The following is an 18,311-nucleotide window of genomic DNA, read 5'->3' as shown; positions in this document are numbered from 1 at the left end:
TACTTTCCCTCCCCTCCTTAACTCCAATTGCATGAAAGAAGTTGCAAGTTCAGTCTGAGAAGCATTTTTCTCAGTCTGTTGAGATCTTGCTTCCATGCATATTGTTTGGCTCCAATAAAAATTCTTTACAGGTTTGGAAGTTCTTACGTGGACACTACAATGATTCTGTCTATTCGATGATTCACTCTATTGTTTATTAAGAAACATTCATGACTGACTTAATCTGCCAACCGGTGAGGTAGTCAGTGATTCTGTTTCCAACATTTTGTAGCCATTGGGCAAAACCTGCAGAAGTTTAGGGGTGATTTGCTTAAGATCGCAAAGTGGAGCCTGGAACTAAAACTCCTTTTTTTTCACTCAATTATGAGCTCTTTCCAAAATGCTTTTTATTCATTCATGAATCATGTTGTTTGTAAACAAAGTGGCCTATGACAGGCCAGCATAAACATACTTAAACCCACTGCTAACACAGCAACAGTGTGGCTGAAGTGGAGGCAGCATGGAGGACTGCAGGATGATCCTGAACTTCCACTCAGGTGAACTGGACTATCTAACTGGCTTCCCAGAGGTGGACTGTGTAGCCTGCATGAGACTGTGGACTTGAAAACAAAACCCAGTAGGTCATTCATCAAAAGGATTTATGAAAAATATGACGAGCCTCGTGCACACACTGAACCAGACAAAAATGGAGGAGCAACCTCAGGAAGGAAAGAGGAAGTTAAGGGGAGGGATGGTTACCCCCAAAGAGCTCTTCCTATGTAGGGTGTAAGAACTCCTCCCATAAACCCTAGCTCCTCCCACAGACTCCGACTGATTATGTTATTAAAATGTCATAATTTTTATCAAGATTTACATGGGAAGGACATAGCGCATTTATGTGGGAACCTTTGAGAGGCATTAAGTAGTCCAGTGAAATGGAGCTGAGGGTTCTCATGGAAAGGCAGCCAAGCCTGGTAGGGAAAAAACTTGAGTCTTCTAGCTTTGCATGGCTGGAGCTTCTTTTCATTAAAAATAGTAGCTGGTCCTGACTGGTGTAGCTCAGTGGGTTGGGCGTCATCACGCAAACTTAAAAGGTCACCAGTTGATTCCCTGTCAGGGCACATTCCTGGGTTGCAGGCCAGGTCCCCCATTGAGGGCGTATTAGGGGCAACTGATTGATGTTTATCTCCCTCCCTTCCCCTCTAAAAATAAAAATCTTAAAAAAACAAAACAGTAGCTTAGCCCTAGCTGGGTAGCTCAGTTGGTTAGCGTTGTCCGGATATGCCAAGGTTGTGGGCTTGATTCTGGGGCAGGGCACATTTAAGAAGCAACCAGTGAATGCATAAAGAGAAAAAATTTGATGTTTTTCTTTAAAAAAAGAAAACAAAAGTAGTTGAAACCGCTCTGGTCTCAATCTCTTAGACCAAAGAGACCACTAACAAATGCCACTTACCTATACTTTTCAGAGCTTGTATCAGCACCACAGAACAGCTCCATTAGAGCAGAAATGATGTATGACCTCAGTGCTTTCTCCAGTATCTGAAGATATGCCCTCGCACTTTTTATTGTAATGATATCTGTCTTTTCAAGATTTTTATTTATTTACTTTTAGAGAGGGGGGAAGGGAGAAAGGGAGTGAAACATTGATCAGTTGCCTCTCACAGGCCCTCAACTAAGGACCTGGCCTGCAATCCAGGCATGTGCCCTGACTGGGTATTGAACCGTTGACCTTTCAGTTTACAGGCTCAGTGAGCATTTATTGAATGAGCATTGAAACCAGGCAGACTAGGCAAAATACCTAACCAGAAATAAAGTAGGGAGGCCTACTTCTTAGCAGTTGTGGAGATTTGAGAATGGGAGTTATCAAATAATTGTAAGTACCTAAAATAGTGGCTTGTCTTATTTGGTGAGCAGAGGGAAATTTGGACTAAGTGTGGCAAGACCTTGAGACTAGGCTCAGCCTTGACTGTAGGCAGCAGGATGCTATTGAAGGTTTTTGAGGTAGGGCTGTTTTCAGTTATGAACTTGGTGGCCCAAAACAGGACACATGAAAGCAGGGAGTAGATCAAAGAAGTGAATTATGTGGAAGCTGATGCAAAATGTTCTGAGAGTTGAGAGTGAAACGTCCACTGCTCACTTATCCTAGCCAGTGCCACTGGATGGTATCAGGGGTGTCTCCAAGAGGCAGCTTGGTATCATCTAAATTTGAAACCTCATAGCATTTGTCACACCACTTCAACCTGTAATTTTAATTTTACTTATTTATTTATTTTTAAAGAGGGGAAGGGAGGGAGAGAGGGAGAGAAACATCAATGTGTGGTTGCCTCTTATGCATCCCCAGCTGGGGACCTGGCCTGCAACCCAGGCATGTGCAGGCCGACATTCAATCCACTGAGCCACACCAGCCAGGGCCTTAATTTTTATTTTTAAGAGAGGCGAGATAGGAGAAGAAACATCAGTTGGTTGCTTCTTGCACACCCCAAACCAGGGAACCTGGCCCACAACCCAGGCACGTGCCCTGACTGGGAATCTTTCTGGTTCACAGGCTGGCGTTCAATCCATTGAGCCACACCAACCAGGGCTAATCTGTAGTTTTAAACATTCTACCTACATGAAAAACTTCTTAATAACCACGTTTTATGCTCTATTTTCCTAGTAACTCTAAATTTTGCTTGGTTTCTGAGACACAATTATTTTGATTAAAATAGTAACTTTAGGAATGTTACTCAAAAGCTGAGCCTGTTTTCTCATCCGTACGTTGTGTCAGGCTCCGGTATTTCTAGAATGCTTAGTATAATACCTGGCAGGGTAATTACTTCATAGTGTCAAGAACAGAACACTATCCTCGTAATTAAAGTTTACATATCCTAAACACCTGTAGTTCTGATGTACAACACACCGCCACTGCTTTGAGGGTGCCAGCTGGAGCCTGTCACCAGCCCAAGCCAAGCTTAACAACTGACAAACCACGATGGGTCACCGCCCAGTGGAACACATCACAACCTTCTGAGGCAGTCTCCGGGAGCAGCAACCCTACCTCGACCTCCAAAGACTGCCCTGCTTCACCTTTCACTAGTGATGTGTGTCTCTAAGGGCAGCAGCTGGGTCTGGCACCCAAGGAGCAGGCACTCACGCTTGTGGAAAAGGACTTCTTATGGGAACCTCCATGGGACCTCACGATTGACAACACTCTGGGAAAGGACAATTTCATGGGGTTCCAAGAACAGGAAAGCCCAGGGCATCGCCCTCTACCAGAAGGGTAAAACTAAAAATGCCTGAGAACAAGCGACAGAACCCAGAGAACTCCAGACAGGAACTTCTGGATCTCACCCTCCCTCTCCCAAGGGCCCCTTGGACAGGGAACAAGTGCTGTCAATCATAAAGCAGGCACGGGATGAGGGTCAGAGACTAAAGAGACATACTTTATTCCACCAGTCAAACTCCAGAGAGCAAGGATCAGACAAACATTCCACCATCGAAGGCCCGCCCAGGCTCAGCAGGTTTACAGACTCCAGCTCCGCGTCACCGTCTGGCTTAAGCTTCTTCCTCTGAAAGATATAAAATTTCTCATGAGCCATGCTGAACTGGTGAACTGTTTCTGATTTCAGCACCTCCCTGCAGAAGTCAGGTCTTTCAGACTCTCGCAGGGCTAACGTGTTTCCTTCGGTCCCCGCTGGTGAGGCTGTGAAGGGGGCTCTGAGCCTGTAACCAGCCCGGAGCGCGTGTCTCCTTGAGCCCACTGGCTGCCATCACGGACCCCCGGCGCTCTTCTCCAGAGGCTTCCTCACGCTAGCCTCCAACAGACCGCCTTCCTCCCCAGCCCCTTCACGGGACCTACAGGCTCTTGAAGCAGCTCCTGGAGCCAGAGTGGATGCGACTCCAAACTCAGTCAAGTCTCCGGGAACCCGCAAGGTTCAGGAGCGTCTGGCCACAGAGCTTGCTGCCTAGCCAGCCCGCGGCTCACCTGAGACTTCACAAAGAGACTTGTACGAACCTTCTTCTTCCTCCTCCTCCTCTTCCTCCTCCTCATCGTCCTCATCGGAGCTGAAGGTGCCGTCGGGCAGGCTATAGACGCGGATGACCTGCTTGTTGGGGTCCTTGAGGATGAGGTACTTGCCCTCCTCCAGCTTCATGCAGATGTCGATGACGCAGCGCAGGATGCCCCAGGCGTTCTCTATGCTCAGATTGATCTGGCTGGCAAACTCGTTGGGCTTGAACTGCTGGGTGCCCAGGATGACGTGGCGCGAGGAGTCTTTCACGTGGTACCGGGACACATAACTAGTTGGGGAACGGGGTGTGAGTGGTGGGGGCAGGCTGGCCTAGAGACTTCACGGGACAAATAGCAATTATATGGGGACACCTGGCCTGGTGCTTTTCCCAGGGGAAAGAAAAAGGCAAGCCCTCGTTTCCCTGCCCGCAGACACCTCCTTCCAGAAGATAACTGAGTTCATAACTCCCGGAGAAGAGCCTCACCCAAGCTTGAGGTACTCGGATCCAGCCAGCAAAGCACAGCAGGTCCACCGGGCCAACTTATAGCTGTTGTTCTTCAGCTCGGTGGCAATGACGGCCCCTCGCTGAGAGTCCAGCTTCTGACGCCAGTCCACACCATTACAGTGCTGCAGAGGGAAAGCCCCGGTTACAGGAGTGAAGGGGAGCTCTGGTACCCCCTCTGGCAGAGGAGGAACTCCCTATGGGCTTGACCAGCAGGTAGGCGAGGCCACAGGTAAATCAGGTGAGACTGTTATCATTTTAGAGGCAAAGACATGGCCACTCCCTTGCACAGCCTGCCACACAGCAGGCATTCAACAAATCGCAGTTCCTCTCTTAATAAGAGTTCATCTAGCTAGACAGAGACACACATGCACATAGGGTAGCAAGTGCCATAAAAACGGCGAGAGGCAAGTGTTTAGTACGTGTTGTGTGGGCAGGGGTTACGGAGGAGGAGCTGCAGCTAGCCAGGGGAAGAGTACTGGCAGAGGCCGAAGGTGGAGGCCCGCAGGAGTGAGGAGACGTATATATGTGCACATACACACGTACACAAAGCAGAGAGACCCCCGAGGTCATCTCCTCCAACCACCTCTTTTATAGATGTGGTAACTTAAGACTCAGAGTGAAGCAACTAGTTTTGAAAGTCACATGGTGGAGTCCCAAACTTGGTTCATGGCAACCTTAGGCCATGAAATACTGAAGAGTCCGTTGTGAAGTAGTCACTTCCAAGTCCCTTAGGAAGAGTGTTCTGACAGATGTCTCTGTGTACTCCTCAAAAATTAAAATATCCTGCAGAGCGCTTGTGAATTTACTGTGGCATGTGAAGCCCTTCCACAAATCTGTGCTACATGATGGAAGCAGTGTTTGGAACAATTGGCAGAGAAATGGAATAGGGGCGGGGGAGGAGGGAGTATAGTGAATAGGGTCCTAAGCTGCAGTGATGTCAGTGAGCTCCGCACTGAGTGAGAAGACAGACTGCACCTGACAGCAAACAGAAGCGTGCAGAGTTGTTCGAGGCTGGGAGCCTAAATGAGCAGAAGAAAAACAGAGCTGGTGTCAGCCAAGCCAGAAGTAATGACAGACATCAGGACCTGGGAAGAGCAAGATGTTTTAGTAGAAAACCAATGGAACGGGGAGTCAAGAGTAGATTTCAGAGTTGAGGCTTGGGGTAGGCAGAATTCTAAGATGACCCCACTGACCCTTGCCCTTGAAGAATCTCCTACCCGTAAGTATGGTGGAACCTGAGACTATGATGAAATATCACTCCCGTTGTTATGCTACCTTACCTATCAGAAGAATTTTCAGGTATAATTAAGGTCCCTCATGATAAGGAGCCCATCTGGGTGGGCCTCACCTAATCATGTGTGTCTCTTAAATTTGGGCGTAGAGATCAGAGACAGACGAAGTCAGAGATTCAAAGCACAGAAGGATTTGATATGCTAGTGCTGGTTTGAAGATGGAGGGGACCATGTGGCAAGGAACATGGGTGGGCCTAAGAACTGAAAGGCCCCAGCTGACAGGAGGCAAGAGGAGGGACTGCAGCCCTACAACTGCAAGGAATTATGCCAACGAGAATGAGCTTGGAAGTGGATTTTTTTTGCAGAACCTCTAGATGAGAATTCAGCTCTGCTTTGATTTCATCTTTCTGATATTCTGAGCAGAGAACCAAACCACATGATGTTAACCTTCTGGCCTACTAAACTATGGAGCTAAATGGATGTTGGTTTAAGCCTCCATGTTTCTGTTACTTGGTTATGGAGCAAAACAAGAATAATACAATAATAATAATAATAATGTATAAAGAAGTAATTATGGTAAAAAGAGCTGTGTAGGCGACTGACCCTGAGAGAAGGGCCCATGAGAGATCAAAAAAGAGGGGAACCGACAAAGAAAGGAAGCCAAGAAATGTGTAATACCAAGGTAAAGCATGCAGTGACACAGGGAAAGCCACACAGACCCAACGATGCCAAATGCTACAGGGAGGCCAAGGAGGAAAGTCTAAGAAAAGGCCATTGGCCCAGAGCTCAAGTCACAGCCAACCTTCCAGCAGGGGCTGGAGACAGGGACACCCGTGGGTGAAAACTGGCAGCATTAATTGCCGACTCTTTGGTGCTAACGAAGGCAGAGCTCAATGGCATTCTGTGCTCCCTCCTTCAACACAGGCCTGGCCTTGGAGCTGTCCTTCCCACTGGGCACCCAGCAGCGCTGTCACCCAATCTGAGTTCAGGCACACAAGCAAGTTTCATTTGAGGTGTCTCCTGAACAGCCAAACAGGAACTAATCTTAGAATCTGAGCTCCATAAGCGGAGCTGGAAACAGAATCAGAAGCCAGGGAAGGCGGTGGTTACTGTGTGAAAGAACAGGTCAAAAACGAGCCTTCAGACTCACAGGAAACCTGCCAACCCTGATCACAGGGTGAGATCAAACTCAGATGCTCACAGAGAGCAGAAGCCGATGGGAGGTCAGGATGGAACAGAGAGAAAAGCAAGTCCTGGAAGAGGGCATTTCTCCTCGCACATACAAGCTCTCTTTCCCAGTGAGGAGTTAAGTGGCAAAATCTCAGCAGCTCTCTAAGTAAGCCAAGGGGGAAACTTGCATCACTAGCCTGTGACAACACGCCCTGCAGGAAATACAGACGTGGAGCCCCACCAGGGTGACAGAGGCCTGCCTTACCCTGGAGTCCCACTCGTTGAGGGTCTTGATGTTGATAAAGGACACTTCCCCATTGGCTCCGGTCATGACACCGTCATGCTCACAACGGACAATCAGGTCAATGTCGTCTCCAAGCTTCCACCTGCGATACCTGCAACGAAGAAGGAACTCGGTGGGTCACCCGAGATCCTGAATTTCAGGTATTTCACCCTGTACAGGGAGGGCCAGGTCTGCGCACAGCCCGCCGGAGGTTACATACCGGTATGCCACAGAGGCAATTTCGTTCTTATCCATGTCGTCCTCCACAAAGGGGTTTGGGTTGGGGAAGTTGTATCTTTCTTTCCCCTGTAAAGATGACAAAAGCGTCACGAGACAGCACCAATGTGTCGCCAAGCCGATCGGCCAGACCCCGCAAGTTTGCCAAATTACAGCCGAGGCCGGGTCCCTGGAGCCCTTGAGGGGGCTCCGAGCTCACTGTGTGTTATCTGCCTACTTCTGCCTGCTAAGCACAAGCACCCCATGAATTACGACAGATGTAGCAGCGAGCAGTTACCGACTGCTGACATGTGTCAGCTGTGTGCTCTGCGTACACGCTCGTTTAATTAGTAACCTCGCCCCTCCTGCTTCGTGTTTCCCATAGCACACACCGTATATGTATGTAGGGTTTATTGTTTTTCCTCCTCCACTATACTAAAGCCTCCTAGGGGCAGGAATTTTGCACCTGAACAGTGTATTTGTACACAAGAGTGCAGCTGTCAGATAATCAAAGGAATCTTTCCAGTGCGCCTGAGATAAGTAATGTTAGTGTTCTGATTTTACAGAGAAACATGCCCAACACCACAAAGCTATGAAGAGGTGGATCCGGGGTTCCAAGCCAGGCAGCGTGACCTCAAAGCCCAAGCTCGAACCTCCTCAGTGACAGGCAGAGATCCCATCTGTCCCGCTCGATCCCACAGGCCCAGAGCCTACTACAAAGCAGGTGCTCAGTAAAAGCATACGCCGTCAGCAACAGAAGCGCACGCCCAGCCCCGCCCGTCCTCACCATCCTCAGGCACTGCTGGGAGAAGTTGTGGTTGATGTAGGTTGCCTCCATGGCCAGGTTGCGGGGCGAGTTGAAGGAATTACCTTCATCTTGAGGGGGCTCATTAGCCGTCTCACTCACGGTCAGCAGGTCTGCAAAAGTGGCAGCACGGTCACCCACCCACAAAACACAGAACCACTGACAATGAGCAAAGTACCATGGGGAGATACGGGGATCCAACAACACAGCCCCCCCCCCCTTTGAAGAACTGCCATCTATTCACGCGAGTCTCCCAAGGTGGGACTTGCCAGGGCCAAAGGGGGTGCGCTCCTGGGTAACTACAGATACCCTCTAACGTCAGGTTCAGTCACGTGTATGAAAGCTATCCCTTTTCAATCTTTTTGGACTCCTCAAGAGTGTTTGGTTTTATTAGCTTTCAAACGAAGACAAGGCCTGAGCCATGGAATGTAATTATATTGTTCTGTTCGGCTGTGGTCACTGTTAAGTGACCTGGTTTTCATTCACGGCACATATGTGTATACACCTAAATGGTATAAAACACAGGCACCTATTTTTCCCTTTATGAATGAGTAACGGTTGGAAGTATAGTTTTGGGGTGCTGTGAGGACTCAGAAAGCTGACACCCCAAGGAGGGATGCAGCGACAACTTCGCCATGTCTCTGAGGCTGGGAGGGGTTCTGACAGGGCTGTCAATGCCTGCGGGGAGACAGACCACCTGCTACTCACTCTCTAGTCCCAACGAACTGCTCTGAACCAATGGAAACGGGCTTCTTACCAAAGTCAGAGTTATCCCTCTTGTCAAAGAAGAGCTTGGACCCGACTCTCTGGACGACAATGTCCCAGGAATACACGGAGCGGGTGCAGCTCATCAGTGTGGCCAGAATGGCGTCGGTGGCAAACACATTCCCCTGTGTTTTTGCCAGCTGCACAGAGGACAGGAGAGACGTGAGCACAGCCTTGGCTCCAACTGCCCATTCACAGCGAGGGGAGAGGACTCCTCGGTAAGGAGATGTCACAGCCACGTCCGCACGTAACACGCGTGGGTGCACCTCTAGCTGTCTAAGGCCGCGGTCCCCCTTGTGGTCATGTGGGCCTGCAGCTCACTGAACTCTTGCCATGTCCCAGGGAAGCACTTCCCAAGGCTCCCTTTCGTCCTCACCCCAGTGGCATGGGGTAAGTGCGTTTACCCCACTTAACGGGTAAGAAAAGGCAGCCCAGAGAGGGGAAGGAGGGATGGGAGTGGAGTCCAGCTCTACTTAACATTCATGGTCTGGCCAGCAGAGTGCCTTAATTTTCATCTCATGCTAAGTCTGATCCAGAAGACTTATCTACAGGGGTTTCCGAGGCCCGCCCCCTGGGTCCTACAGTGCGGGCCAGTGGCAGAAGGGGCGCACACCTTTCGGATGACAGGGTCATCGGTGGTGGTGACGGTGTGGAAGATGCGCTTGATGCTCCGCAGGGGCTTCTCGCTCCTCGTGGTGATGCGGTCAAAGGCCTTATCGTAGTACTCGAGGGCCCCACAACACTCGCTGTGGGGAGGGCGGGCAAGACGTGCAAAGGAAAGGGGAAGAAGTTCACCCACTTTTTCTTTTATGCCCTGCAATCTGGAGTCTTATCCACAAGTCTAATATATGAGCGGTGGAAAGAGTCTCTGACCAGAACAGGAGATAAACTGCCAGTGCTCACGCAGGTCTCTCTGCTCCCTCAGCTCCCGCGTGGCTCCACAGAACGTGTGGGCACAACCGACTCAGCTCCCGTTTCAAAGACGGGAGTCGAGGAGTGACAGGCACCAGGGGTGCTGATGTCTGGTCTGGTGCTCTGGCGGTCCCCTGCATTACTCCCACTACTCGCCCTGAGACAAGGAGCTCTCTGAGACGTCAGGAAAAGCTTTCCTTCTCCTGAGGCACTGCTGTCTTTCTCCTTCTGCCAAGAGCCATATAATTTAATTTTATTTCTCTTTTGCTCAAGATTCCAGGAAGCTGAAAGAAATCTGGAATTTAGTATCAGCAAATTTTGCTTTTGCTTTGTTCCTGTTCTCTTTCTGCCAAAAAGAGCTATATAACTTAATTTTTTCTTTTGCTCACGATGCCAGGAACTTCAAATTGACCTTAAGTTTAACACGAGTAAACTTCTTTCTGCCCGCCCCACCTCCTGGCATTGTTTTTTAAGTCGTCTGTTAATCTTATGCAATATCTTTGAGTAAGTGGCTTCAATCCTTTTGGGAAATACTAGGGCTAGAAAAATATTCACCACCAGCTGGTCCACACACAGGAAAGCATGGTGGAAGGTAGTGACAGATGCCACTTACATGTCCTGTGGTTCTGAGACCTCCAAGTAGCGCATCTTCATTAACTGAGGAAAGTCCATTTCTTCTTTCACCTCCCAGTCACTGCGGACTTCAACCGAAGAGTCTCGGGGTTTCTGTAGTGGGAAACCATTGGAGGGAAAAAGTCACAGCCAGTGCAAAACATAAGCAAAAGGCAGGTCAATAGTATGAAGAGCTTTTATTCAATAAATATGTCTGGAACATTCACTATGTGCGGGCTGTTTTATAACACCGAATCCCCCAATTCTTAAGAGCTTACAATTGAGAAGAGGACTGATGGGATCAAGAGGTAAAAAAAGAAATGGGAATTCCACACCCAGTTAAAGATAACACCCAAGGAACATCAGCTCTTTTTATTTCTGTATTTTATAAAGGCGCCGGAGCAGCCCCCTTATATTTCTCTCACGGTATCTGCTATCTCTCCAGCAAGCACCGTACCCAGAAAAACGCAACTCCTACCGCTGTAACTTCGCTCTCGCTCACATGTGTCTTCTACCCTCAACAGCCACACAGACACCGGTACAGCTACGTTCACAGCAGCATGATTTATAATAGCAAAACGTGAAAACCACCCAGATGCCCATCAACTGGCGAACGGATAAACAAAATTAGGCCTATCCATACCATGGAATTCAGCAATACGAAAAAACACGAAGAACGGATACATACTGCCCCCTGGATGAACCTTAGAGATCATTTATTGCATGATTCCACTTATATGAATGGACAGAAGAGGCACATCCAGAGACAGAGAATAGATGAGTGGTAACCTAGGGCTGGCGAACAATAGCAGCTGACTGCTAAAGGGCACAGGTTTCTTTTTAGAGTGATGAAAATGTTCTGAAATTGACTGCAGTCTCATGATAGTGCAATTCTGTGAATATACTGAAAACCAATGACGTGTACTGTATAGTATATGAATTATATCTCAAAGCTGTTATAAAACCAAACAAATAAACAAAATCAAATGCCTAGACAAAATACTGGTACAAATACGCTACCTGTGATTTTTGATCCCATTTCTGCCTCACTCCAAATTGTTTCTGAAACTTTTTCTGCAGTCGTATGCGTTCTCTGAAGACAAAAAAAACGTGCTTTCAGTGCAGATATTTAAGAAAAACGAGGGCTTAATAAAAAGGAACAGGAGAGGCATATTGCCCTCAAACACGGATCGGCTATATTTTACTCCGTCTACAGACTTCCCACTAGCAGCCCCAACCTGGGCCGGCTGCTGTGCCGCGCAGCTCCCGGGGGCTCACAGGACCCAGGGCGAACGGGGCCCCGTGGAGTTGTGCCCGGCGGAACTGAGCCTAGGTAAGCTCCAGAGCCTCTCCTGGTTTGTCTTTGGTGCCCTTCAGTGTGTATGTCCACTGCAGGCAGATTTTCACTCATGCTATCTGCCTCCAGCCGAAACCGGCCCTTAGAGTGGCTTCAGGGTTGAAAGAGTGGCTTAACTGGCTCTAGGAAGGTGCTTTTGTTTTTCACAAGCGTGGGGAACACAACCATTCTCCCGCTCTGGCCTAGTGATTTCAGAGTATGGTCAGTCCCGGAAGAATGCCTTGTTCTGGCAGGATGGGGACCTCACCTCTCCTTCTGCTTGGCGCTCTTAGGCAGGGTCTGCAGGTTGAACTGCAGCATATTTCGTCGGTCTTTGTCTCTGCGGAGGTTCCGCTGGGAATGAGGAAAAAATGCCTATGTTAAAATCTTGGAGATGTGGCTTGTGGTAGGCTTAACGGGAGGTCATTAGCATAAGTTCAGAATGCAGAATCCAGTTGCATATTTTCCTCTACATAATCAATAGTCTGGGGGTTTAGTCAAGTACTAGGAATTAGCTTAGATTTACGTTCACATACATATTTTATTGAAGTAGGTTTACTGGCTCTTATTGGTCCCAGGTTTGACTCTTTATGTAAAAAGATGTGGTCCAACTAGATCATCTACTTAATAAAGCTTGCAACCTAGCAATTAAGTCAGCCAACAGGCGCAGGTGAATCCTTTGATCCAGCACAAACGTCATACTTAGTACAGGGGTATGATGTCCTACCTACTGTCAGCAGGAATCTAAACTATTTGCACGAATCCCTGGACCTAGTCAAGTTTACCTTAGTGCAGTTTGTCACTGAATGGCTACTTGGGGTTCACTGGAAGACCTATAGCATGTTTTCCTCCATCAGTACTCACAGGGGTGCGTTTCTGGCAGCACATGACAGCCCTGAGACAGTCAGACTGTGGCTCTCGGCCTACCTGTGCAAATCGCATCCGATTCCGCTGGTACGCGGTTTTCTGCGTGCGCGCTGTATCCACCAGCTGGAAACTAGTTTCATCCTCCTCGTGGAAATAAGCATACTGACTTCCACCACCAAACTGCGAGGAGTACTTATCTGGGGACAAAGGTGACAGTGTGTAACAACCACTACCTGTAGACTTTACGAATACACGTTAGCTTAGAGCCTTGAAATTTAAATGCGGTATCAGTGGTCTCAGGACCCTCAGCATCGGCGGGGAGCATCCCAGACGTGCAGTCTCACAGCCTCACCCCGACTCACTGAATCAAAGCCAGCATTTAAAACAAGATCCTCAGGGGACTCACAACTTTTCTAAGTCCAGACAGAATCTGAGGCACTCAAATAAACTCGAAATATGCTCCTAAAAACTATGAATTATTATCAGCATTTTGTCCCAATTGTAGAACATGTTCAGGTGAAGGTTACCATAAAAACGAACAATTTTTCCAAGGCCCTGATCAGGCAGTCAGAGAACACTTACTTGTGTACCTCTTATCTTGGTAGGTGGTCCCCGTCCAGTCTGCAACCTAGTATGCGCAATAAGGGGAGACAAAGCACACAGGTCAAGCAGGCAATTTTCTGTTGACCCAGAAACCCCCAAAAGTGAGGACACAGTGTGGGAAAGCAGCAGCAGGACTGGCTCACAATGCCTTTGTAAGTACCCAGCCCTCCTATGACTACTGGAAGTATCCAGAGGTTAGAACCTTTCTCAGCTGGTGTCCCTATAAGGAACACAGAAGTGATGCTTTTGAGAGAATAAAATTGAAATGATCTCATAGAGGGTAGAAGCCACAGCTTAAAAGATTCAGACTCCTGCTGACAGGCAAGTACCTTTCCTAGCCGATCTCCTTTGCTGAATGGCTGGTAGGGCATATCCCGAAACTGCTCAGGGACCGCACAGGGACCCCAGCCCGAGGGGTTGTCTTGGATCACGGGCGTCATGAACTTGGCCATTTTCTAAAATCTTAAAATACAAATCACATAAGTAGCTGCATGTAGAAGGGCCTCAAGGTTAAAAAAAAAAAAAAAAAGCCTACCTGAGGTAAGCTAAAACACAAATGATTAAATTAAAAAGCAGTCCACAAATTGCAACCCTCAACTCTTAGCTACTCCTTTGTTTTCTTGTAAATAATACTGTGAATACTTATAACTCAGAAGTCTGCTAGTAAAACTATAGTAATTTACCATATTTCATTTTTTCCACTAACATTTTTGCACCTTATGATTGATGGGGTGTTGTATCTTAATTGGTAATTTTTCTTTCTTAGTGTTATACAAAATAATGGTGTTACATAAAATAGTAGTGCTTCTTGAATTTGGTGGTGTTTCATAGATTTGATAAAATGTAGGATTTTTTTTTGAGTGTAATAAGCATGTTCAGGTTCTTCGGAATACCATCACCAAGGCGTAAAATATTTAGCTTCCCTAAGCCTACTTCTTCATCTGTAAAAATAAGTTCGTTTTATTAGTTAACACACATGAAAATGCTTTCACTACAAAATGCTACACAAATGACCAGACCTGAAAAAATACATTCACACAGCATGCTGAGGCAAGTAAATCTGTAAGTCTATCCTGAAATTCAACTTTGCTTTCCTGTACTTCCAACCTCCTGTTGTCAGTGCAAATCCTGAGGCAGAGCGAGTGGACAGAGTCAAGCAAACGGCCTGCAGACGGCTGAGGTCCCCAAACCTTCAGCCACAGAAGTGGCCATACACCAGGCAATCATAAGTATGTGAGTCCCAGGCATTACTTTTGAGTGCTTACCATGCATCGTCATTAAACACCCCCAACAATCCGAGGTAGGGACCATTATCCCCACTTGTCAGATAAGAAAACTGAGGCACAGAAAAGTTAAGAAATGGCCCAAAGTCATAAACGCTAGTTGATGAAAAATTCAAACCTGGCAGTCTGGTTCAAGTCCATACTCTGCCTAATGTCACAGCTCCTCTCAGGAGAGTCAAAGCAGGGCCCCCCTCCCCCCATGGATGATTGACAGATGCCTGAGAGTTCCTATCAACACCCCATGCACTTATCCGTTACACTCCTCTGAAGATGCTCAGAGGGTGAGTTCCCAGAGGAAAACTCGTTACACAAATATTTCTGGAGGCTGGAGAGCAAGGAGCACAGGACACGGGACTTAGCAAACTCCCAGGATGGGAAGACTGAGGCTTCAGGGACTTGGTGACAGCAACAGGGAATGACTGGTGCTCCATCCGCCAACTCTGAGCTTCGGTCATACTACAAAAACGGGGCCGAGGGAGAGGCAGTCGCAGAACGATTCACGTTAAATACCCATAAAGCTCCTACTGCGTGTCAGGCACCCGCTAGATACCGAACACCACGAACTCCTCCAGAGACACAGTTTTGCAGCTCGGCCAAATCAAGGCGCCGATCTACCCGTCACTGCCAAACAGATGTGACTTCCAAGGCTGGCTGTCCTGAGGGCAGCACCCTTCCCCATCATATGCTAGCCGGACGGCAGCCTGAAAAGCGCCGGCGCTCCAGAGCTGTATTTAATAACGCAATCATGATGTCTCAAAACATATTTAAGAAAGCGACTTGCTCTGCCATAGCTCGAGGAGGGAACAGGCCCAAGGACTGACAGGCCGCCTTCTTGGGGGTGGAAGCCCGGGTCTCCATTCATGGAAGACAAATGGGCAGAACGGAACCAGTAGAAGAAACTGAGCCCTTCGGTGAAAACGGTGTGACAGCTGTACTGGCTTCGGGGGCAGGAGAGGAGGCACCAACAGGGCGGTCGGAAGGGGCCTCGCTGCTGGGGTGGGGGGCGTTTTAGGTCAGAGGCCAGATCTACTCGGTTCCAGCCTTCCACCTCACGGTAAAGGGAAGGAAACGTTCAGACGGTGGGGTCCTCAGAGCTGGGCCGCACACCACGCAGCCTGGCACTCCCAACACCTCACTCGTCGCAACTCAAACTTCGGCCACTTAAAAAGGACTCCGAAACCCCGCTGGGTTAAGTGGCATTGTTAAACTCGCTCAGCCCGCGGCCGCTAAGCGAAGTCTAGGGCCACGCACCCCGCCGTGTGCTGGACCTGGGGCCCAGAAGGCGGATTTCTGCCACTTCCAGCGGAGAGACAGCGGCAGCAGGAGGGGACGTCCGCGGGTCTCTTCCGGGAGGCCTCTGAAGGCGGGGCCCCGCCCAAGCCGGCTCCGGAGGTCCCCGGAACCCTACGGAACACGCCGCTCACCTGCAACGGCCTCGGGCGGCCCGGATGGCGAAAGATGGCCCGGACCACAGAGCTCGCTATTTGCGGCACTCCTTAGAACCGGGAAAAGAGGAAAGATGCGCGCGCCGCCACCGGCGCCGTAAATCCGACCGACGCTGTCGTAAACTGCTGTCCCGCTTCCTTTGGGGTCGCCGGCAGAACGCGAGTCGTAAACCGAAGGCACGCCGGAAATTTGTCACTGCTCTTTGCGAGGAGGCTTTATTAGCCTTCTAGGAGCCTATAGGCAAGGAGGGTGTTTACAGTTACGTCATGGGGTATTCAGCGACGCCCCGAGAAGGCGTTCAGGTTTATTGAAACGTGACGGCCGTGCAGTCTTAAGTTGGAGGCGGGAGTGGCTGACGGCCCTTCTGTGTCCCACAATGCTTCACGGGACGCTTCGGCCTCTCTGTATCCCACAATGACCGGAGGCTCCGGCCTCCTCGCACCAATCACGTGGTTAGATTCTCACAGGTTGGGGGTGGAGTGTCTTAGGCGGGTTTTATTGTAACGCCCCGCACCCCGCCTTCATGTTTTACAGTTTCGGAAACAGGTGTAGGGGTGAGAAGTGACCTGTTCGGTCTGCTAATTTAGGGGGTGGCTGCTAGGGTTCAAGCCATACTTCCACGGTTCTCAAACTTTATTGTACGTCGAAGATTTATGGCGCTCTAATTTGAAAAATGCCGGAGTCCAGAAATCTGCATTTTAAAATTAGAAACTGATTCTGAAGTGGCAACTCGGGAACCCCTTCCTTACCATGGGCAACAGTGCCGGCCTTTCTGCAGCTCCCAGCCTTGGGAGTTTGTCCTGAAATCTTACCAGGGATCTTCAAAACACTGAGTGAATCTGAGGGCGCGGTTTTATTCAAACCTCAGATGCACTTATACCCTGTCTCCTAGGTTTTCCTTATTAATCTCCCAGCCTGCCTCCTTTGTTGGAAAATATGTCAGCTATTAGATCTGATACCTACTCTATTTTTTAAAATATTTATTTTTAGAGAGAGGGGAGGGGAGGGAGAAAGAGTGTGGTTGCCTCTCACACGCCCCCAACTGGAGATCTGGCCCCCAGCCCAGGCATGTGCCCTGACTGGGAATTGAACCGGCGACCTTTTAGTTTGCAGGCCGGCGCTCAATCCACTGAGCCACACCAGCCAGGGCAAATACCTCCTCTTGACTGCCATGTTCGAGCTAGGCTTCAGTTTCCTCAGTTATCTGTAAATTGTAGATACTACTAAGGGGGTGCTGTGAGGGTTAAAATAAAATTATATGAAAATAGTAATTCCACTTACTAGCTTGGGGAACCTGGGCAGGTTTTTTGATCTCTAAAGCTGCTTACTTATCTGTAAAATGAAAATGTTAATAGCAGCATCTGTTTCCATAAATTATCTCAGTCTGCGCGTCTTCCAGTTTTCCTAATTTTTGTGGCTGGTACCCAGTGAACAGTGCTCTGTGCAAAACCTTGTAGTCGTTGTTGCTAGTTCCTTTTCCCGTTCCCACCACATTCAGTCCTTTACTAAATCCTGTTTATTCTTTCAAAACACATCTTTGATGCCAGTTTCCCCGCCCTCTCCAGCCTCGTGTTGGGACTCTCAGTGTCTTGCTCTGCTAGGGTTCCTTCTCACACAGTGTCCAAAACAGTCTGTTCACAGTCTTCTAGCAGCTTCCCATTAAGCGCTTAGAGTGAAACGTGACTGTCTTCCTGGGGCCTGTCTGCTCCCTGGCTACCTTTCAACTTTATAATCCTGCCGTCCTGTGCTCGCTCTGCTCCAGCTACCGTGGTCTTCTTTTCATGCCTCAGGCACACCAAACTCATCTCCATCCTCTGGACTTGCTGCTCCTTCTGCCTGGCGCGCTCTTCCCCAGGGGTACCTGTTGCTGGCTGGTCTCACCACCCGTGTCTCCGCTCCAGAGTCACCTCCTCAATGAGATCTTCTCTGACCACCATTCCTAAAACAGCCGCTCCTCTCTCGGTCCCTCCTCACCCCCTTACTGTGCTTTGTCTTCTTCATACTTCTCATCACACTCTGAAGTATTTTTGTTTCCTTGTTTAGGCTGCGGCTCTGCCTCTAGAGTGTAAGCTCTATGTGGGTAGAGGCTTTGTCTGACTTACCTAGAACAGTGCCTGGTAATAGGCATTTGTTGAATTGTTGAATGAATGGATAAAAGTTTTGTGAGAATTAATGAGAACATGAACTTAGCACTTTACCCTGGGCATATAAATAAGCACTCAAATAATGTGAGTGTAATGAGTATCAGTAGTAAATTGTCGTATGTTGTAAAATACAAGGGGAGATGCATTTTTGCTAAATTGCTTGG

At 48.7% G+C, this 18,311-nt stretch overlaps 1 protein-coding gene across 1 annotated transcript; it reads right to left on the bottom strand.

Moving 5' to 3' along the window:
• Positions 1–3,380: 3,380 nt before the first annotated feature.
• EIF3D (eukaryotic translation initiation factor 3 subunit D) lies at positions 3,381–16,099 on the bottom strand. Its single transcript, XM_090272504.1, has 15 exons — positions 15,982–16,099; positions 13,604–13,736; positions 13,254–13,299; positions 12,732–12,868; positions 12,073–12,158; positions 11,489–11,561; positions 10,470–10,582; positions 9,558–9,690; positions 8,937–9,084; positions 8,162–8,292; positions 7,379–7,464; positions 7,141–7,270; positions 4,453–4,595; positions 3,974–4,257; positions 3,381–3,527 (listed from the first exon to the last, which is right to left on the bottom strand). Exons 2-15 carry the CDS (start codon positions 13,724–13,726, stop codon positions 3,514–3,516), a joined length of 1,647 nt encoding a protein of 548 aa, XP_090128630.1. The 5' UTR covers positions 13,727–13,736; positions 15,982–16,099; the 3' UTR covers positions 3,381–3,513.
• Between the last annotated feature and the right edge of the window lie 2,212 nt (positions 16,100–18,311).

This window comes from Furipterus horrens, unplaced genomic scaffold, assembly GCF_987537825.1.
Source record: "Furipterus horrens unplaced genomic scaffold, mFurHor1.1.pri manual_scaffold_4, whole genome shotgun sequence".
NCBI classification, from domain to species: domain Eukaryota; kingdom Metazoa; phylum Chordata; class Mammalia; order Chiroptera; family Furipteridae; genus Furipterus; species Furipterus horrens.
The sequence above is the reverse complement of the archived record's forward strand: the minus strand, read 5'-3'. Positions and strand labels throughout refer to the sequence as shown.